This window comes from Bufo gargarizans, chromosome 10, assembly GCF_014858855.1.
Source record: "Bufo gargarizans isolate SCDJY-AF-19 chromosome 10, ASM1485885v1, whole genome shotgun sequence".
Lineage (NCBI taxonomy): Eukaryota > Metazoa > Chordata > Amphibia > Anura > Bufonidae > Bufo > Bufo gargarizans.
The window spans coordinates 112932375-112955853 of NC_058089.1; the positions used below are offsets into that span (position 1 = coordinate 112932375).

Below are 23479 nucleotides of genomic sequence, written 5' to 3' on the forward strand. Positions count from 1 at the left end.
TACAGGAGATACCCAGGTTATACCAGCATGTTCCATATCACTATATACAAGAATATGTATAACTTATACCAGCTGTACATATATAATTATATACAGGAGATACCCAGGTTATACCAGCATGTTCCATATCACTATATACAAGAAGATGTAATACTTATACCAGCTGTACATATATAATTATATACAGGAGATGCCCAGGTTATACCAGCATGCTCCATATCACTATATACAATAAGATGTATAACTTATACCAGCTGTACATATATAATTATATACAGGAGATACCCAGGTTATACCAGCATGCTCCATATCACTATATACAAGAAGATGTATAACCTATACCAGCTGTACATATATAATTATATACAGGAGATGCCCGGGTTATACCAGCATGCTCCATATCACTATATACAAGAAGATGTATAAATTATACCAGCTGTACATATATAATTATATACAGGAGATACCCAGGTTATACCAGCGTGGTCCATATCACTATATACAAGAAGATGTATAACTTATACCAGCTGTACATATATATAATTATATACAGGAGATGCCCAGGTTATACCAGCATGTTCCATATCACTATATACAGGCATATGTATAACTTATACCAGCTGTACATATATAATTATATACAGGAGATACCCAGGTTATACCAGCATGCTCGATATCACTATATACAAGAAGATGTATAACTTATACCAGCTGTACATATATAATTATATACAGGATATACCCAGGTTATACCAGCATGCTCCATATCACTATATACAATAAGATGTATAACTTATACCAGCTGTACATATATAATTATATACAGGATATACCCAGGTTATACCAGCATGCTCCATATCACTATATACAAGAAGATGTATAACTTATACCAGCTGTACATATATAATTATATACAGGAGATACCCAGGTTATACCAGCATGTTCCATATCACTATATACAATAAGATGTATAACTTATACCAGCTGTACATATATAATTATATACAGGAGATGCCCAGGTTATACCAGCATGGTCCATATCACTATATACAAGAAGATGTATAACTTATACCAGCTGTACATATATCATTATATACAGGAGATACCCAGGTTATACCAGCACGGTCCATATCACTATATACAAGAAGATGTATAACTTATACCAGCTGTACATATATAATTATATACAGCAGATGCCCAGGTTATACCAGCATGCTCCATATCACTATATACAATAAGATGTATAACTTATACCAGCTGTACATATATAATTATATACAGGATATACCCAGGTTATACCAGCATGCTCCATATCACTATATACAATAAGATGTATAACTTATACCAGCTGTACATATATAATTATATACAGGAGATGCCCAGGTTATACCAGCATGCTCCATATCACTATATACAAGAAGATGTATAACTTATACCAGCTGTACATATATAATTATATACAGGAGATCAGGAGCGGACTGGAAACTTAAAGTGGCCCTGGAAAAAATAAAATAAAAATAAAGGTGGCCCCATTTACTAGAGAGGTCCAAATCTTCCCAGAAGAACCAAATAACACAGTGTAGCCGGGGTGTGGTGAAGCTAGGTAGTAACCACTATGTGAGACATACTATCTGGTACGATACAATCATTGTTTCTTTCGGCTGGAAAGCTTTTGAGGATACGACATATACTATTCCTTTGTTCCTGTGGCTCTCAGTATAAAGCCTCCTTTATATCGAATTCTATTTGGTTAATCATGTCATTATTATTTTTTTAATTTTGTTCTCTTGCTTTGCGGTTCCAGCAGCCGCCTTCTGTAATAAGTTCAGTTTTTGACCGTAGCTAACCTGTTTACAGATCAGAGACTTCACCTGTCCGGGGAGTATCAGTGGGTGTCACATATCTAGTTATCATCACAGACAGTAGGGACAGGGCAAGTAATGAGAATCTCTTTAGCAGTCTGTGGCCCCAAATACAGAGGGTCCTAGGAGGAGAAAGACCCCATGTGACTGTGTATCTTCCATTGATTGTGTGATATATTGGGACAGATTTAATAAGACTGGTGTTTAATTTACAGTGTAAAATGCAGCATATTTATTAAGAGGTGAGGTGCTATTAGCATGTTGGTGTCTTTTGGTCTGTCTTTAATTTAGGAAATGAAATCTATGCCTTCTATGAGCAGGTGTATATGTGTCCCTTTTTCGTACCATTTTCTGTTGGAAATGTCGTGCCCCCTCTAATTAGCCCTGACCACCTTTCTCGCCTTTAATAGTGCAAATACGGCGCAAGTCATCCCTCATCTCATGGATCCGGCTGCAGTTTCCTGCACTGTTGGATTGCTGGGGCACTGCACAGGGTGAACTTAGAAGGGGACATCGTGCTACTCCACCATTGCAGTCCCTTTATTGTCATGGTTGGGGTGTTCCTAGTAGTTGGACCTCCACTGATCCTATAGTGATGGCATATTCTATTGATATGCCATTACATAAAGAGTGCCCATTAACAGAAATAACTCTATTAGCTGCCTGCCAGGGTTGATTCTGCTGAATAAAATGATACCTGCCTTGTGAAAATCGGTTGCAGCGTTATTGAAAAAAAAAAAAAAAACTTTTATTCTTTATGAAAATTAGGGCCTCAGTGCACTAAGGGGCGTGTCCTAGCATCTACTCTCCAGTGCAGCCCACGCCTCTCGGTGCACTGAAGCCTTAATATGTGCAAAGAATAAAAGTATTTTTCTCTCGGGAACAAAAGAAAGGATTTTTACAAGACAGATATCGTTTTAGTCACCAGGGACAACCCTACCAGATTATAGGAATGATCCGGCAGACAAGTGCTCATTCACACGTCAGTGTTTCACGGACGCGTGCTGTACGTGTTCTCCACGTACAGCACACGTGCCTATTCATTTTAATGTGTGTATTCAGACATCACTGTTTTAGCACGGATACATGCTCTATTTTGTCCATGTTCACGGATCCATCACGTCTATTATAGGCCTCATGCACACGACTGTGGTGTGTTTTGCTGTCTGCAAATCGCGAATCCGCAAAACACGGATGGCTTCCGTGCGCGTTCCGCAATTCGCGGAACGTCACGGACAGCCTTCAAAATATGCCTATTCTTGTCCGCAAAGCGCGGACAAGAATAGGACAGGTTAAATTTTTTTAGCGGGGCCACGGAACGGAGAAACGGATGCAGACAGCACACGGAGTGCTGTCCGCATCTTTTGCGGCCCCATTGAAGTGAATGGGTCCGCATCCGAGCCGCCACAACGGCCGTGTGCATGAGGCCATAGTCTATAGGTTACGTGAAAACCATGGATGCCATCCAAGAGATGCTTTGAAAATTATTTTTCATCTGTTTAATGTCAGTGAAACACTGATGCAACACGGACAGCAAAAAACGGACACACGAACCCAACACTGATCCTTCATGGACAGCTTCACGGATGCATCACTGACCACCTGCTCATGGATTTGAGTACAGACAGGGACGTGTGAATGAGGCTTTAGGGCAGGGGTGCACAACCTTTTCTGGTTGGGGGCCACGTTGTGAACCTGAACCAATTCCAAGGGCCGAAAATAAAACTTAAAGGGGTATTACCAACTGAAATACTATTTTTATGGCATATTGAACATACAGTATATATCATAAATGTCTAGTTACACTTCTAGTACTCCCATCTAATGGGAAAATACATGAAAGATACATGTGAGCAGCCACAAGACCTAGATATACATGTCTGTTACCAGATGATTGGGGGCCGCACAGAATGGTATCGAGGGCCGCATGTGGCCCCCGGGCCGCAGGTTGTGCATCCCTGCTTTAGGGGGATTTAGCCTTCAGTCGTATCTGCTTGTTTTTCTGCCATAGGCTACATGGTCAACTTATTATAATAAATGGCTGAGCATAAAGACAACCGGATGTTGTCACAGGGCAAGTGCCATAAGTTGGAGACCACTCATGTACATAGAAAAACACATAATGAGTACACAAAGCCGCACACAGCTGACAGCATAGTGTAGACTAAATTCATTAGGTGTGAGCTCTACCCTTAGGATCTGACAATCTACACTAATAAGACATATGTTACGACAATTGTGGCTGTTCAGCAAATATCAACAACTGAAATTGAGAAGCCTGTGTACACGTGTAATACGTGGATGGCTCAGTATACTGACAAATAGACCTAGAGTTGGCGTAGAAAGCGGTTATAAAGAGTGTTCTCTCCCTGGAGGACCCGGCAGTTATTTGTATTACTCAAGCAGTATCATTGATTTCAGTGGTAAATGTGTAATTTTTTATTCCACCTGTGGTGGCGCTGCAAAGAAATTGAACAAGTGCCTGATTCTTCCACAGATTACAATTGATCATTGGGAACAATTAGTCCTATGTGAACCCTAACTATTCAGAGTCCCAAAATATGAAATGCAAAATTTATCAAAGCTTTACTCCACTCCACTCCACTTATTTTCAGAGACACAGAATAGGACCCCAGGGGTGGTCGGCTCCAAGGCCACACAATCCCTTTAAACGGGATTTGTCACTAGGAAATGATTATTATTAATATATTATTAAAGCGCCATTAATCCCATAGCGCTGTACATATGATAAGCGGTGCAGATACATAATACAGACAATTGCATTAATCATAAACAAGAGGCGTTACAAACTGGTACAGAAGGAGAGAGGGCCCTGCCCGTGAGGGCTTACAATCTACAAGGTATGGGAGAAGGACACAGTAGGTGAGAGTGAAGTTGGTCATGGCGGTATAGAGACAGCAGGGTCACTGGTTGTAGGCCTGTCTGAAGAGGTGGGTTTTCAGGTTTCTTTTGAAGGATTACACGGTAGGTGGGAGTCTGATATTTTGGGGTAGAGTTCCAGAGTGTGGGAGAAGCACGGGAGAAATCTTGGAGGGGATTCACTGTACGGGTGCATTCACAGGACCGTATGTATTTTGCGGTCCGCAAAATACGTATCTGCAAAAAATACGGATGACATCCATGTGACATCCCTGTTGCATGCGCTTTTTTGCGGATCCATTGTAACAATGCCTATCCTTGTCTGCAAAATGGACAATAGAACATTTCTTTCTTTTTTGTGGGGCCACAGAACAGACATACAGATGCATGTGAGCTCTCCACATTTTTTGCAGACCTATTTAAATGAATAGGTCCGCATCCTATCCGCAAAAAATGTGGATCGGTTGCAGACCAAAAATACAGTCGTGTGAATGCACCCTTACACCCAGCACAATGCCTTGTAGATCTAGCTCAACTGAATGTAATGACACCTTTCACTTAGTGATCCATTGCTTAATTCTGCAGAAAAAGAACTTTTAATCCATGTGCAGCAAATGAGCAGTTATGTGCACTGAGGGCGGGCCCAAGCCACTTTGTGCACCCTTGCTATACCTATACTTCCTCTTCGATCTCATCCCTCTCTTTCTTGATTGACAGGGCCAGGTTCCTGCATAGTTATAATTCCCATCCCCGTCAATCAGGAAGGAGAGGGAGGGGCTAGCAAAGGAAGCTGGAGGATCAGAGGTGCACATAGTGGCTTGGGCCCGCCTTCAATGCATGTGTCTACTCATTTGCATAGGAATTAAAAGTACTTTTTCTCTAGAATGAAGCGAAGGATCTCTTAAGTGAAAAGTATCATTACATTCAGATGAGCTAGCCCTGATTATCATGTTTTCATGATACCATTGTTGGACGTTGTACTTCACATTTCTGTGTTGCCATATAGTCCTATTAGAGCTTAATGACAGATCATACAAAGCTTACACATTCCAGTGGTCCTAAACCAAGATCATCCTAGCCTTTACAGCAGCTGCCTGGCATTGGGTGTCATTCCTCAGCTTACTGTGCTCTAGTATTCCTTAGTCCATATCCCTCTCTGATATCTCCAGTTGTTTTATGATATATCATGGCTTTTCATATGTCGCTGGTCTGTGAAGTTCTGGCGAGCACATGTTCTCCTTACATGACCTGGAAATTAGGTTTTCGGAAAGCTTAGCAGTAGGTGAAGTTTTATTACTAAAAAGACTGATCCTGAACCTTGATCTAAAATAAAAAATGCCCCCTCTTCTGTTCTGTTTCAGGGTCTGACCATCAAACCTCTTGTCAAGTGGCTAAAAGTGAAGAGGCAAGACCACCACAAGCCTACGCTGAGTGAAGAATTGAATGAGCATGTAAGATCTTCAGCCATAGCAGCTGTTCATCCTCCATCCATTGCCATCTAATTAGGTATCCTCAGTAAACCGCAGAGCCAGGGTCAGGTTTTCTGTGGTTTGGAGGAAACAGGGCGGTATATACAGTATTAGGGCTGCAGTAAACGATTATTTCAGTAATCAAGTATTCTATAGATTATTTTTTTTACGATTGATCGAGTAATCTAATATGATAAAATTAAATAATAGACTGTTTTCCTTTATAAAAACTTATCAGACCCCCTGTCATCAGTCCCCAACACCATTAGTTCCCCCCTGTGTGATCAGCCCAAGTGCATCAGTTCCCACAGTGCCATCAGCTCCACTTTATCCCAGTGCCATCAGCTTCGTTCCCCCAGTGCCTTCAACTGTCCCCTATCCCAGTGCCTTTAGCTGCACTGCCCCAGTGCCATCAGCCCCTCCATGCCATCAGATCAGCCCCTCCACGTCCCCCAGTGCCATCAGATCAGCCCCTTCATGTCCCCCAGTGCCATCAGATCAGCCCCTCCATGTCCCCCAGTGCCATCAGATCAGCCCCTCCATGTCCCCCAGTGCCATCAGATCAGCCCCTCCATGTCCCCCAGTGCCATCAGATCAGCCCCTCCATGTCCCCCAGTGCCATCAGATCAGCCCCTCCATATCCCCCAATGCCATCAGATCAGCCCGTCCATGTCTCCCAGTGCCATCAGATCAGTCCCTTCATGTCCTCCAGTGCCATCAGATTAGCCCCTCCATGTCCCCCAGTGCATTCAGATTAGCCCCTCCGTGTCCCCCACTCCCCCAGTGCCATCAGATCAGCCACTCCATGTCCCCCACTGCCATCAGTCAGCCCCTCCATGTCATCAATTGCTGCCATGTCCCCAGCGCCAGTGAAATTAAATACTTACCTTTCCTGTAGGATCGCCGCTCCACAGCTCCTTCCTCCTCTTCTCCGCGCACTGCACTGGATCCTGACATCACACAGCGCTGGGTCATAGTGCTCGCTTACGTGCACTATGACCTGACAATGTGTCAGGATCCAGTGCAGCGCGGTACGGGCCAGCGGGTGACCACGTAGCGGTAAGTAATAGCCAGCGTTTCACTCCTGCTCCATGGTCACATGACACAAAAGAATCCTCGATGCAAAAAATTTGCATCAATGATTTTTTTTGTGTAGAATTACTCACTTCAATCGAGTAATCGTTTCAGCCCTATACAGTATCTTACAAAAGTGGGTACACCCCTCACATTTTTGTAAATATTTCATTATACCTTTTTATGGGACAACACTGAAGATATGATACTTTGATACAATGTAAAGTAGTCAGTGCACAGCTTGAATAAGAGTGTACGGTAAATGTAGTGTGCCCTCAAAATAGCCATGTAGCCATTTTATGTCCCCTGTGTCATGTGACTCGTTAGTGTTACAAGGTCTCAAGTGTGAATGGGGAGCAGGTGTGTTACATTTGGTGTTATCGCTCTCACTCTGTCTCATACTGGTCACTGGAAGTTCCACATGGCGCCTCATGACAAAGAACTCTTTGAGGATCTGCAAAAAAGAATTGTTGCTCTACATAAAGATGGCCTACAAAGGGATGCCCAACCTGTGGCCCTCCAGCTGTTGCAAAACTACAACTCCCAGCATGCCTGGACAGCCTACAGCTATTAGGGCATGCTGGGAGTTGTAGTTTTGCAACAGCTGGAGGGCCGCAGGTTGAGCATCCCTAGCCTAGACTATAAAAAGATTGCCACCCTGTAACTGAGCTGCAGCATGGTGGGCAAGACCATACAGCGGTTTAAAAAGACAGGTTCCACTCAGAAAAGGCCTTGCCGTGGTTGACCAAAGAAGTTAAGTACACGTGCTCAGTGTCATGTCCAGAGGTTGCCCTTTCAAAATAGATGTATGAGTGCTGCTGGTATTGCTCCAGAGGTTAATGGAGTGGGGGATCAGCCTGTCAGTGCTCAGACCATACGCCGCACACTGCATCAAATTAGTACATACTGAAGCAGAGCATGATCCCCCTCCCTTCCGAAACTGGGTTGCAGGGCAGTATTCCAACATGATAACAACCCCAAACACACCTCCAAGACAAACACTGCCTTACTAAAGAAACTGACGGTAAAGGTGCTGGACTGGCCAAGCATGTCTCCAGACCTAAACCCAATAGCATCTGTGGGGCATCATCAAATGGAGGGTGGAGAGCGCAAGGTCTCTAACATCCACCAGCTACGTGATGTCGCCATGGAGGAGTGGAAGAGGATTCCAGTGGCAACCTGTGAAGCTCTAATGAACTCCATGCCCAAGTGAGTTAAGGCAGTGCTGGAAAATAATGGTGGCCACACAAAATATTGAGACTTTAGACACAATTTGGCCATTTTCACTTAGGGGTGTGCTCACTTTTGTTGCCAGCGTTTTAGACATTAATGACTGTGTGTTAAGTTATTTTGAGGGCCCACCAAATTTGCACGGTTATACAAGCTGTACACTAACTACTTTACATTGTATGAAAGTGTCATATCTTCAGCGTTATCCCATGAAAAGATATAATAAAATATTCACAAAAATGTGAGGAGTGTACTCACTTTTGTGAGATACTGTAGATAACTGTAGGAGTGAAGACAAGAATGCAGCATCATCATGGCATGGGGAATGCTCAGGGTTATTTTTGGGTATGGCTATGAAAGGACCAGTGGTGGCTTATGGTTGATCATGCAGAACAAGGTCTGTAGTCTTGCAGTACGGTAACCTGGCTAACAGTTGTTTGATCAAGATCATGTTGTAAATGCTGCTAATTTTGTCAGTCACGTTATTCCAGGTCTCTATCCTAAAACTCATTGTATAATGATAATTTATTCTACCACTTGCAAGATCTCAGGGTACAAATTTAAATGAGAACTAGTAGTAGCATTACCTCTTTGCTGAAAGTTGTATTGGAATTCCGGTCCAAATTTCTGCTCTGGTGTCCTCAGGGTTAGGCCTCATGCACCGACCGTTGTTGTCCGCATCCGAGCCGCAGTTTTTGCGGCTCGGGTGCGGACCCATTCACTTCAATGGGGCCGCGAAAGATGAGGACAGCACTCCGTGTGCTGTCCACATCCGTTGCTCCAATCCGTGGCCCCGACCCAAAAAATATAACATGTCCTATTCTTGTCCGTTTTGCGGACAAGAATAGGCATTTCTACAATGGGCCGCCTGTTCCGTTCTGCAAATTGCGAAAGGCACATGGGCGGCTTGCGTGTTTTGCGGACCGCAAAAAAAGGAACGGTCGTGTGCCTGAGGCCTTATCTTCTGGGCAGTGTCCAGGGAAATGTGTATTGGATCCAAATTACTATCCACATTGGCTGCCCGTATGGTGATTGGGTTCAACACAATGACTCTGTAGCTGGCTGTACACATTAGATGAAACTCGACTATTTTGGTGGACCTAGAGAGGACAAACTAAAGGTGAATTTAAACTGCTCGATTTTCAGAAACAACTGTTCTGGTGACAATCTGCCCGTCTAAATGTGCTGTCGATCACCCTGATCCTGTTGATCGTGCAGGCACACCAATTATCATTTCTGGGCAGCAGATCGTGTGGTCTAAGCGGTGATCTGCTGCCCAGAAACAATGATTCTGTATGAGGACTACGGATAGAAATAGCTATCCTTCATGATCATACTGTGAAGGAGATTGCTGCATGTAAATGCAGTGGTCTCCTTCACTAAACGAGCAGCCAACTGTCGGGAAGGAACTCTTCCTTCTCAACAATCAGCTGTAAGATCGTGTAGTGTAAACCCGCCTTAAGAGTTGCACAGTTACTATTCACATTAGTAGGTTTTCTGTGTAAGACAGGACAGGAAACACTCATTGTTTCCACTCTCCGCTCTGTCCAAGGGATAAGGATCCTGAACGCAAGAACTCCTCCTTGATATGGTATATGAAATTGGTTTGCTAAACAAAAAATCATCACCAGGAAAAAAAAAGTGGTAAAACGGTTAACTAGTAAGTGTTTTCTTACAGTCATGAAATGTTGTTTTCTCTTTTCTTAAGGCTTTTGACCACATAATGGCAGCCGTTGAGGACATCATAGGCCACCATGGCTACCATCATTGGAGAGACAAGTAAGTGAACCCTGACACACTGCACCCTGAATGATTATATAATAAGTGCTTGCACATCTATCATTGCCCAATTGTCGGGCAGATTATCTGGTATGAATGTTTGTTCCTGATAATCTTCCCATAGAAAGGTGCCGCCGATCACCAGATGAACAAGGGAAACGCTAGTTTATTGGATGAAACCATTGTTCATGTGGACGCTTAAATCATTGTTTGTGGGCAGCAGATTGTGCTGCTAAACAGAACTCTGCTGCCCAGAAACAATGACAACGTACAGGGATGAGCAATGGCAGTAGAAATTGTCCCATACAGTGGAGGTGATCACTGCATGTAAAGGAAGCTATCAGGAAGGAACGCTTCCTTCCCGACAATTGCTTGCTCCATTGGGCCGTGTAAACCAGCCTTTAGAATTTGAAGCCTGACAAGAGATTTATGATTATATCAGTGGACCCATGCAACACAATTTCAGCAAAACACATACTATTCATAGCTGAGGGTTTGTTACCAGTGTATCAAAGGAATCTATACCTTCCTCTATGATGTGGAATTCAAAACCAAAGTGTATCAGAAAGTTACACAAACGTTGCAATGATTCATCTTGTGAACTATATACATAGACAATATATATTTGTGTTTTTCGTCCTGCATTGTCATTTTCTTTGGGTGTCGTAGGTGGGAGAAGTTTGATAAGAATTACCTGAGTCAGCTTCTGATGAGGAAATCTGCATATCGGATCAAGGATGAGATATGGGAGGTTTGCTACAAGCTGAACATTCGGGATGCATTAAGTCTGGCAGATCAGGTACGCACAAAGCACTCCACTTTATCTTAAAGGGGTTTTCTGGGATGACCTATCCTCAGGATAGGTCATCAATATGTGATCGGAGGGGGTCTCACTTCCTTCCCCTGCTGATAAACTTTTTGAGAAGGCCAGCACTTCGATATGAATGATGTACGGTAAGTATTTTTATTTCCTGCTGCTTTTTTTTACCATTGTGGAGCAATGTTTATGTGAACAATGGCTTATTGTGGTCATTTTTACTTTTCTGCGACTGATTCCATAGAGGATAACTAGTCACATTTATTTGAGGTACATAGAGAACTTACTTTGTGGTAGGCACGCTATTTATATTACACATGTTATGTTAGCAATGTTCCTTTTTTATGTAAGTAGTGCTTAAAGGGGCATTCTCAACTTATGGTATATCTGATAGGTATCCCAACTAACTAGAACAGGCTACCCAACCCCATCCTGGACCACTAGGATATATTTTAACAAACCCATCCGTCGTGGTCGCCGATAATCCTAGCTTTTCATTCTTTGAATGTAACAAGAATGTTTCCATTCACTGTCAGCAAGCAGGAAAATTGACAATAATTTGGAATTAGGACAGATAATATATTAGAAAGTTGCAGCTCTTCTCATCCTACAATGGTATGCAAAATGAGACACAAAAGAACCTTATAAAAATGGTGGAAATTAAACCTCCAATTTGTAGAGATTCAGAAAACAGAATATAAAGGAGTCAGCAAAACCTGATGACTATGCATTAATCCTGCATCTGTGCTCCCAGAACAGCACAGGTCCCATCCCCAGTTAGACCAACTCAAAAATAGATTTCCTAGCCAGATGGACAATGAGTCAGGGCTGGGAGCGGCGAGGGGAACAGAGAACATTAACAGAACACCGGATCATGTATGACGAGTGTTCCCAGAACTACATACTTGGTGTATAATTTTAATATTGATATTTTCAACTATTCCCATCCCCCCCCCCCCCCCAAAAAAGAAGAAAATCTTAAAAATATCTTAATGTGTCTTATGTTTTGGCACAAACTGGGTGAAAAACAACCAAACCACCATTTCAGCTTTGACAATGTTTTTTTTAGAACTGCTGATCTGCCTAGCTGGACTGGTATCAGGCCACTTTCACACAATCAGTATTTGGTCAGTATTTTGCATCAGTATTTGTAACCAACCCGGGAGTGGTACCTACAAAGAATGGAAAAATATCCCAATACTTATGCCCCAATATCCCAATACTTATGCAAAGTAATACGTACACATGAAAGTGACCTTGGAGTTGTACCGCTACATAACCAGGCAGATTTGCAATGTACAAGTCTAGAAAAGTTGAGTGATTTATATTTAAAGGAAATGTGCCATCAGAAAATGACCCATTGTTTAAATCCAGTTTTTATGTGAAACACATTTTTGAAGAATTGCACATTTTTATTTTTTTATGTTATCTTTATTAAAGGGGTTATCTCATGAGTAATGTAAAAAATTAAAATCGGACACCATATAGTACATGATAGTCTAATTCTAACAAAGCAAGAACCAGCCCTGTACCCAGGACCGGCTCCAGGTTCATGTGGGCCCTTGGGCGATAAATCTCAGTGAGCCTTACACAGTATAATGACCCCACAATGGCCCTCCATTCAGAATAATTACCCCCAGTGGCCCCCACACTGGGGGTTTTACTATATGGATGGGGCATTGGGGGTCATTATACTGTATGGGGGTCATTATAGAACTAGAACTGACTAGGCCCCACAGCAAATTTTTGTATGAACTGGTGCTATACAGATACATTTTATGGAATAGCTCAGTGGATAATTCAGATCCAGGTGCTGGTTTGAAAACTGTACAATATTTTTCGTGAGGAAACCCCTTTAATAAATAATGCTGAAATCTCAAAGTTTCACCTTGACCACTGATCCTTATACTTGGTTGATTCTTCTGTTCTGTAAAGATCACTTCTCAACAGTCATCTCATTATCATAACAGTTAGGATTACAATGAAAGGAATCACCTGAATCCACTAACTTTTCATCTCTTTCACACTAATCCTATAAACTACCCTGTCTCATAGGGAGGTCATATAGTATCACCGGATAGACTGTCGTTGCCATCCATGCCAAGCCGAGCATCCATGTCGGAGACATCAGTGACCAACCTTCTGTAAGGAGCCATATGTCATCTTGTCTACATTGCCTCAATCATCTGTTCCTGTAAAAGTGCACTCTGTAATTTGCCTTTACATCTGCAGAGGGAGATCCCTGGTGACATCACCACATGACATCACTCAATCATTCCAAAATTTCCTAAGGTCCTGCACATCTATTAATATCAATTTTTTTCTTCTTTCATCCCCAGGCGGGAGAACGGGAGCAAAGCGTGTCTGGATCTTCAGGCTATTGACACTGTGCGCAGTGGGCGGGACAGAGAAGACGCAGTTATGCATCATGTGCTGAGGGGCAGTCTCTACAAACCACGCAGGATGGTGCGATCTGTCACACATTTTGTAAAATGTCTGTAAAGGTTCCCGTTGTCACATTGACCTTCACAAGAAATTATGCTCTCGTTATAGTGCAAAGCCAGTTACAGTCGCCACTTTATGACCCAGGATGAACAAGAACGGCAGGAAAAAGAGGTTTTCCAGCAAAACATGAAACGAAGATTGGAGTCTTTTAAATCCACAAAGCACAACATCTGCTCATCCAAGTCACGGCTAAAGAAAGATGAACGCAAGAAGGTAAGGATGGGATGAATTTTGCTTCCAGTTTCTTAAAGTCTTTGTCATGGAAAAAATGTTTTTTATATTTGTTGGTGGCTCCTAATTTCAGACTTTTCTCCTGTGGGGGTGTCCCTCTCAGTAATGTATGCTAGATGGAAGGCAGTGGCGTACATAGAGAAGTAAGGGCCCCATAGCCAGGATCAAACCAGGCCCCTCACACAGGAAAGAAGGGTTTCTGCCTAAACCCTTTTCAGTGACCCTTGGGCCATTTTTCCACTGCCTTATTTGCTAAAAGTTGTTCCTTTAGACGGTAGAGTCCTGACCAAGATTTCAGAGAAGATAAGACTGGGCCCCCTCTTGCCCTGGGCCCCATAGCAATTGCAGGTAGTTACGCCCCTGATGGAAGGTATGTGTGTCCAGGATGTTACTGTGTTCACTAGCTCTCATGTATCAGCACAGCTTCATTCCTGGAGTAATTTCCTCTTCTACAGCTCATGATGGATCTCTTTTCAATGATACTGAGAAGTATTTGATTCCCCATCAATCCTTCTGCAGAGTCTACCTCTCTCTCTCTATAAAGTCATGCACAGCCTGTGTGATCCACTTTCCCCCACCTCCTTCACAAACTGCCTTGTGTGTGCTTTCCTATCAAACTACAGCCTGTGTAATCTGTCTTCCTTGGATGCTTTCCTCCTTTCCACACTCTGATCTACTGTGTACAACATATTCCCTGCTTCTTTATCTAACACTGAAGAGAAACTGGGGGAGCACAAAGAACCATCAGAAACAGGAGCAAAGCTCTGATGCATTTATATAATATTCTGCATCACCAACTAGCTGAAGGACATACGCATTTTTAACCCCTTACCGACATCCACCATACATACTGTATATACAGTATTTCTGTGGTGTGTACGCTCTCCCTGCTGAAGGACAGTAAGCTAGACTCACTCAATAGAAAGTCTATGGGCATGTCTCATGCAGCAAGGAGAGAGAGTGCGCTACGTGAACACTTCTCTTCCCTAGTGCTAGAGATCGTGGTGGTCTCCGCGCTAAGACCTCCACCGATCTAAACTTTTGCTTAACTTGCGTCTCTGACATATCAAAAGTTTACTAAATGTAAAGTGGCACTTAAAAAAAAAAAAAATATATATATATATATATATATATATACATACAGTATATAAAAATTCTAATCATCCATCTTTCTCCATATTAAAAATAATCAATAAAAAAATAAACATCACTAGTATTGCCGCGTCACCAGAATGCCCAAACTATCAAAATATAAACGTATTTATCCTGTACTGTGAATGTCGTAATGGAAAATATCTAAATGTACATTTCAGAGTTTTTTCCTCACTTCACCTCCCTATAAAAATGTAATGAAAAGCCGTACACACCTGAAAATGGTATCAATAAAAACTATAGATTACCCCACACAAAATTAGCACTTGCACAGCTGTATAGACTTAAATATATAAAAGGTTGGTCAGAATATGGCGATGCAAAGAAAAAACTGATCATTGATTTATTTATTTAACATTTAATTTTTTTTAAAAAATTTGCGTTAAAACACCAGAAAAACTATACACTGTAAATGTGGTATTATTGCTGTAAACATACTGACCCTAGGAATGGAGGACACTGTTCAGTTTTACCGCATAGGGAAAGCCGTAAAAAATCCAACCGATAAAACTATGGCGTTTTTTTGCCAATTCCACTCCATATGAATTTTTTTTCCAGTTTCCCACTACATTGTATGTAGTATTAAATAGTGCCATTGCAAAATACATCTTGTCCCACAAAAAACAAACCCCCCATATGGCTATGTGAACACAAAATTATAAAAGTTATGACTCCTGAAGGCGGGGCGTGAAAAAAAAAAAAAAAAAAAGTTGCTTCATTTTTTTAAATTAAAATACATGCTCCAAAACCCTGAATGTGCGTAGTTTGGCCGTTCACTACCTGTAGGTCTCATACAGCTCCTTCTCTCTTAGGCTACGTTCACACTAGCATTTTTTACGGATCTGTCGTGGATCTGCAAAAACGCTTCTGTTACAATAATACAACAGCATGCATCCGTCATGAACGGATCCGGTTGTATTATGTCTTCTATAGCCATGACGGATCCGTCTTGAACACCATTGAAAGTCAATGGAGGAGGGATCCGTTTTCTATTGTGCCAGATTGTGTCAGAGAAAACGGATCTGGCCCCATTGACTTACATTGTGTGCCAGGACAGATCCGTTTGGCTCCGCTTCGTCAGGCGGAATGGTGACAGAACGGAGGCAAACTGATGCATTCTGAGCGGATCCTTTTCCATTCAGAATGAATTAGGGCAAAACTGATCTGTTTTGGACCGCATGTGAGAGCCCTGAACGGTAGCCTTAGGCCTCTTTCACACGGGCGTCAGTATTTTTGCCCGGATAAGAGGCGGGTGCGTTGCGGGAAAATGCACAATTTTTCCGCGCGAGTGCAAAACATTGTAATGCGTTTTGCACTCGCGTGAGAAAAATCGCGCATGTTTGGTACCCAAACCCGAACTTCTTCACAGAAGTTCGGGCTTGGGATTGATGTTCTGAAGATTGTATTATTTTCCCTTATAAGGGAAAATAATAGCATTCTGAATACAGAATGCAGAGTGTAATAGTACTGGAGGGGTTAAAAAAATAAAAAAGTTAACTCACCTTATCCTCTTGATCGCGTAGTTCCCGGTCCCTTCTTTACTAGCTGTGGGCTAAATGACCTGTGGTGACATCAGATCACATGCTCCAATCACATGGTCCATCACCATGGTGATGGAGCATGTGATCTGACATCACCACAGGTCCTTTAGCCCACAGCTAATAAAGAAGGGACCGGGAACTACGCGATCAAGAGGATAAGGTGAGTTAACTTTTATATATTTTTTAACCCCTCCAGTACTATTATACTCTGCATTCTGTATTCAGAATGCTATTATTTTCCCTTATAACCATGTTATAAGGGAAAATAATACAGTGAATAGACTGTCACCTAAAACCCATGCGTGAAAATCGCACCGCATCCGCACTTGCTTGCGGATGCTTGCGATTTTCACGCAACTCCATTTATTTCTATGGGGCCTGCGTTACGTGAAAAACGCAGAATATAGAACATGCTGCGATTTTCACGCAACGCATAAGTGATGCGTGAAAATCGCCGCTCATGTGAACAGCCCCATAGAAATGAATGGGTCAGGATTCAGTGCGGGTGTAATGCGTTCAACTCACGCTTCGCACCCGCGCGGAATACTCGCCCGTGTGAAAGGGGCCTTAGCGTTTTGGCTTTCTGTTTGTGAGATCCATTCAGGGCTCTCAAAAGCGGTCTAAAACGGATCAGTTTTGCCCTAATGCATCCTGAATGGAAAAGGAATCCGCTCAGAATGCATCAGTTTGCCTCTAGTCACCATTCCTCTCTGGAGGCGGACACCAAAGCGCTGCCTGACACAATCTGGCACAATAGAAAACGGATCTGTCCCCCATTGACTTTCAATGGTGTTCAAGACGTCATGGCTATAGAAGACATAATACAACCAGATCCGTTCATGACAGATGCATGCAGTTATATTATTGTAACGGAAGCTTTTTTTTGCAGATCCATGACGGATCCGCAAAGAACTCTAGTGTGAAAGTAGCCTTAGAAGAAAAATAGGATTTTAAACCTATTATATAAAGATTTTTCTAGTAAAAATACTCTACCATACGCTCATTACTTTTTGGGCCGTACAACTGGACCATTTATAGACCATTTTGTATTTAATGAGAAGGCCCCTTTAAGAAGTTGATCATGAGTACATGGGTGGAACTATAGCCCTGATAACCGTAGAAGCTGCTCTGGGGCAGCTGTCCCAGCCCTCAGCCGGCTCCTCTCTCAGCAGAATCTGTACTTTTGGTGTCGGTTGTTTATGAGGGTACTTTCCGCTTACTTTGGCAGTGAGATACATCATATTGAGAGCTTCTTGTTCCTAAACCGAGTTTCTCGGCGAGTGGAAACATCTAGATTGTATGTATTTACAAGCGGCTTCTATTGACGTAACTGAGCCGTGTACACTGTCCCACCATCCCGGGTAATTTTATCCTCGGATGGTTATCAAATAAGACTCAAGTCAAGATTTTTCCTCTAAGTAATAAAAAAAAACAAAAAAAACTCAGGACTAGAGCCAGAGCCAACATAATGAAAGCCAGGTCCTGAATATAACTAGTGAGTCTTTAGTTTAACCCCTTCAGTGCCTTTCCTTGGGATCCTGACATTGATCTAGATAGATGACTGCCCCTTAGTGTTTGTTATTCATCGTGCTGGAGGCACTGTTGCGCTGGTGTCTACGAGAAATGTTTGCACAAGTTGTGGCGTTGAGTGGTACTGCAAGTGGTAAAAGTAGCTTTAATTAGCAAGGTGATGTCCATTGCAAAATTACAACTTACTAACATACTGTGCTGCTGGCAAACAACAAGTCTGTATAGGAAAGAGCGATGGCATTAGCATTCACTCTTCCACCAGCGATCAGCAGATTGTCAGGAAGGAACGCTTCTTTCCCAGCTATCTGCAGTAATATTGTCGTTTGTAAAAGGACCTTTATACACATCCATATGGTGATAATGTGTCATTATCAGGGGTGCACCGCCAATGAGGCCAGGTGAGGCGATTGCCTTAGGCAGCACCAGGTAGGGACAAGTGGGGGGCAGCGGAAAGGCCTTGGGCAGTAAGTGCGTCATTTCAGTTTTCGCTTCAGGCAGCAGAAAAGCTAGAGGCATCCCTGGTCATTATGTAGTCCTGGGTAGACCAGGAGTCATTGACTGGAGAAAGATTTGTGCTTCTACCGGGTTTAGGTTAAGGCCCCTTTACACTGCTCAATAGAGCAGACGATTGTCGGGAAGGAAGCGTTCCTTCCTGACAATCTCGTACTCGTCAGTGAAGGAGAAAGCTGATTTTTACATGCAATGATCTCCTCCACAGTAGGAGGAGGAGTGTTCACAAATGCTATCCCTCGCCCCCATAAAGAATGAATTTGCCAGCAATGAAGGCTGTTTAGATGGCACAGTCTGCAGCCGGCAAACCGATAATTTAGGTGACCGCATGAAAGTTCTAATTATACGATGAATTAGCATTTTGCTCGTTCATCGGGTAATCAGCGGCACCTTTACACAAGCAGTTTATCGCTAACGATCGTTCCTCAGAACGCATATGAGCGATAATCTGCCCGATTGTTTGGGTAGTGTGAAGGCACATTTACACGTGCCAAGGAGAAGCCGATTGTTGGAAAGGAAGCGTCCCTTCCCGACAGTCAGCTGCTCGTTCAATGAAGGTGAAGCTCTGCATTTACATGCAGCGATCACCTCCACAGTATGAGGATAAACGATCACTTCGGCCATCACTAGTCCCCATACAAAATCATTGCTCCTGGGCAGCAGAATGCTGTTTAGACCACACCATCTGCTGCCCATGAGCGATGATTGAGGTGTCCACACCTCCAATCATTTTGACTGTTCATTGGGTGATCTTTAGAGGAGCTGATTATGGGGAACGAGCATTCATAGGAATGCTCTTTCACGATAATTGTAAAAAGTACAATATTCGGACCATGTAAATCCACCTTACAGGGACTGAGGGACTGTTGCAGAGGATTATCCAGTCTGATGGATAATAACAGCAAAGGTGTGACAACGATTTGGTTAAGAGAGTTTTCAGCCTCTGGATGTAAACAAGATTAGTTCCATTAAATAACAGCAAGCAGAGATTGTGAAAATGGTCATGACTCTAAACACAAAGGGTAATCTGTAAACTTCCTTGCTCTGGGAAAGTGGTGGGAAAATGTCACAAATTATTGTGCAACCCATTATTTTCAAAAAAAATTACAACTTATTGCCCATGTACGCCGTGCTCAAAACTTTTCTAAAAAGTTGATGGGGCATGGCCTAAGCGGCCAAACAAATTTATCCACATTCTGACGTAAGATTTTTTGTAAAGTACACCTGACATACAGTCCTGATCAAAAGTTTAGGACCACTTGAAAAATGGCAAAAATCATATTTTACATTGTTGGATCTTAACAAGGTTCCAAGTAGAGCTTCAACATGAGACAAAACATTTTTTGAGCATTCAATTAATTGAAAATAACGATTAAGCTGAAACAGGCTGTTTTTCAGCTGATCCAAATTTTAGGACCACATGCCTTTAAAAGGCCAAATCTGTGCAAAGATGTGGATTCATTGTTATTTCCTGTCAGGTAGTCACACGTTGTGATGGCAAAGGCAAAAAAACTCTCCCTTTTTGAACGTGGTCGGGTTGTTGAACTGCATAAGCAGGGTCTCTCACAGCGCGCCAGCGAGACAGTCATTTGGGATTTCTTAAATTATCCTGAGGGTTATGGAACAAAAAAGTGGAAGACCCAAAAAAATTTCATCAGCACTGAGCCGGAGGATCCAATTGGCTGTCCGGCATCTGAGACTGGAGGGCTTCAAAAACAAAAAACATCTTCAAAGACCACGTCTCCTTGAGCGCCACAGAACTGCTCGTTTGGACTTTGCAAGAGAGCACCAAACATGGGACATTCAAAGGTGGAAGAAAGTGATGAGAAAGTGATGAGAAAAAATGTAACCTTGATGGCCCTGATGGTTTCCAACGTTACTGGCATGACAAGCAGATCCCACCTGAGATGTTTTCTACGCGCCACAGTGAAGAGGGCGCTATAATGGTCTGGGGTGCTTTTTCCTTCAGTGGAACAATGGAGCTTCAGGAAGTGCAGGGGCGTCAAACGGCCGCTGGCTATATCCAGATGTTGCAGAGAGCATTCCTCATGACTGAGGGCCCTCGTCTGTGTGGTAACAGGACAACGCTACAGTACACAATGCCCGCAGGACACGGACTTATTCCAGGAGAATAACATCACTCTTTTGGCCCATCCTGCTTGTTCCCCTGATCTAAATCCAATTGAGAACCTTTGGGGATGGATGGCAAGGGAGGTTTACAAAAATGGACAACAGTTCCAGACAGTAGATGGCCTTCGTGCGGCCGTCCTCACCACTTGGAGAAATGTTCCCACTCACCTCATGGAAACGCTTACATCAAGCATGCCGAAACGAATTTTGGAAGTGATAAACAATAACGGCGGAGCTACTCATTACTGAGTTCATGTTTGGAAGTTGGATTTCTGTTTTGGGGGGTTCAGCCATGCTAAATAGGATTTTTTGCCAATTTTCAAGTGGTCTTAAACTTTTGATCAGGACTGTATATGCCAGCTCCAAGGTGTATGCCTTCTAATCAATTTGGCGCATCTTTTAAGACTGGCGAATGAGACAGCAGTCATAAAAAATTCCCTTCTAAGTATATTAGAAAGTTGAAGAACTTATCATTATATATTTTCCCAAGATGTTATATATTCAGTGAGTCATAGGCTATGGACACGTTTGCATTGGATTTTTTAAATGGTCCATTTGTAATGATGCCGACTGGATACTAGACATCAGCACTGGCCCTCTCTTATAATGGCCGCCTTTCCTGGGTACAAACAGTGCCTCCCGGTACCACTAGGAGTTGACATGAAGAATAATACAAAGCACATACAACAACTGACCATATCTGAATCTTTCCCTAATCTATTCCTGAACACTAGCCTTAACACCAGCACCACTCACTCTTAGGCCCCTTTCACACGAGCGAGTATTCCGCACGGGTGCAATGCGTGATGTGAATGCATTGCCCCCGCACTGAATCCGGACCCATTCATTTCAATGGGTCTGTGTACATGAGCGTTGGTTTTCACGCATCACTTGTGCGATTTTCACGCAACACTTGCCCCACAGAAGTGAATGGGGCTGCATGAAAATCTCATTGCATCCGCAAGCAATTACGGATGCGATGCGTTTTTCACGGATGGTTGCTAAGAGATGTTTACATACCTTCAGTTTTTTTTCACTCTCATGCAAAACGCTTTAAATCGCATTGCACCCGCGCGATAAAAACTGAACAACTGAACACGATCGCAGGCAATACTGAAAAAACTTGCTGGCGAAATCGCGCATTTTTCACTGAACGCATCTGCAACGCATCCGGATCTATTCCGCTCATGCTAGTCTGCAAAGGGCCTTACTCTCCCTAAAGATATCCCTATTGAAAACCATAATCTGCAATACTGACCCTAAGTCAACAGCAGGAGGATGCTAGGACCCAGTGACAGGAAACCAAAATTGAGCATAGCTGAGCTGGAAAGCAGATTCAAACATTAAAAATACTAACTACAAACTACAACTTCAGAAACAAGAACCAAACTACACAGACAAGAAACAACAAGACAAGGAACTAGATACTAGATATAAGGACTCTGTTCTACACTTTATTCCTCTCAGTCTTAGAAATAACAGTAGGGATGGGGAGATTGTAACCTGGCAGATCAGAGAGTGGAAAGGGAGGAAACCATGCAAGAAAAGCAGATCACACAGGCAGTAGATAGGGAGAAAGGCAGTCTGAATGGTGATGGCGGTAAACACAGACTGTACTGTATCCAAAATGTAGATGTGATTACAGCAAACATAAGGAAATCTGCAGGGGGTGAATACTACAAGCGTTTATGAGTGTTAATAAGGGAAGGCACCCACACAGTGGAGGGGGAATCACACACTTCTGAACATCTGTGAGAGGAGATTCATCATGGATATGTAGAAAGGGAAATCAGTCTAGGAATGAAGCTGATACACGAGGGCTATTGAAGACAGCATTATCCTGGACGAACAGATCTCACATCTAGCAAGTGTTATGGCATGGGACTCATCCACATGAGAAGTCCTAAACTAAGAGCAGGCTGTAAACTGAAAGGAGCAATGAAGACTGCAGACTTAAACTTGGTGCAGTTTTTCTTTTACTCAAGGTAACCAAGTAGCATAATTATTTTACATATCCAAAGATTTCCAGTTTCTAGTTTTAGGAGGATCCACCTGCAATAAAGAAGTGATAATTACTTAATAGAGAGATCTCCTGCTGCCACCCTAGGTCTCCCAGACAGAATCTCTAGTTGACAACACGTGACCACTGCAGCCAGTCACTGCCCTCAGAAAAGTGTTGCTGACTACTGCGCAGTACATGCCTAGATAAGCGGCGCTGTGCATTTTCTTTGCTTACAGGATCAAATGATTGACTTTAATGGATGCACAGTAGAAAATCCTCCTCTGTGAGAAATATTGGTTTGTACTGGGTTTTAGCTTCTGGTAGCAAGCAGAGGTGAATAATTGAAACAGAGTTTTTTTTTTTTTAAGAACCTTTAAAGGAAGTTGCTAAGATTCTTCTGTAAGGTCTAGTGCATGGATGGGTAGAACATTGCGCTTCTTTGTATGTTGAGTGATTGTACCCATGTTGCTGAAAATTTATGGGATATCTGCACAAGTGATGATGCCGATCGTACTCGGCTGATATTCTAGTAAATAGACCCACCACATTGTGTCTTAATAGAAAAATACCAGTCAGCATTCTGCTGCACACACTTTTATCATTAATCCAAATTCTCCATTACCCGAAGTCTGCCAGCACCGCAAGAAAACAGAGAAAGCGAATCTGATCTGAAGTGGGAGACGTGTCCTGCATGTCTCGTGCCAACACAACTTCTCAGGCCAAGTTTTTCCAATCATTCTTTGGGTTGCAAACTCCAATTTCCTACG

The 23479-nt window shown here is 42.7% G+C and overlaps 1 protein-coding gene across 1 annotated transcript in view; it reads left to right on the forward strand.

Moving 5' to 3' along the window:
* The window catches only part of LOC122920102 (sodium/hydrogen exchanger 5-like), a 144164-nt gene that overhangs the window by 104766 nt on the left and 15919 nt on the right, over positions 1–23479 (forward strand). Inside the window, exons 10-15 of the mRNA XM_044269311.1 lie at positions 6104–6193; positions 10224–10294; positions 10964–11093; positions 13167–13255; positions 13451–13577; positions 13665–13829. Coding sequence (XP_044125246.1) covers positions 6104–6193; positions 10224–10294; positions 10964–11093; positions 13167–13255; positions 13451–13577; positions 13665–13829 — 672 coding nt within the window. The remainder of the gene's footprint in view (positions 1–6103; positions 6194–10223; positions 10295–10963; positions 11094–13166; positions 13256–13450; positions 13578–13664; positions 13830–23479) is intronic.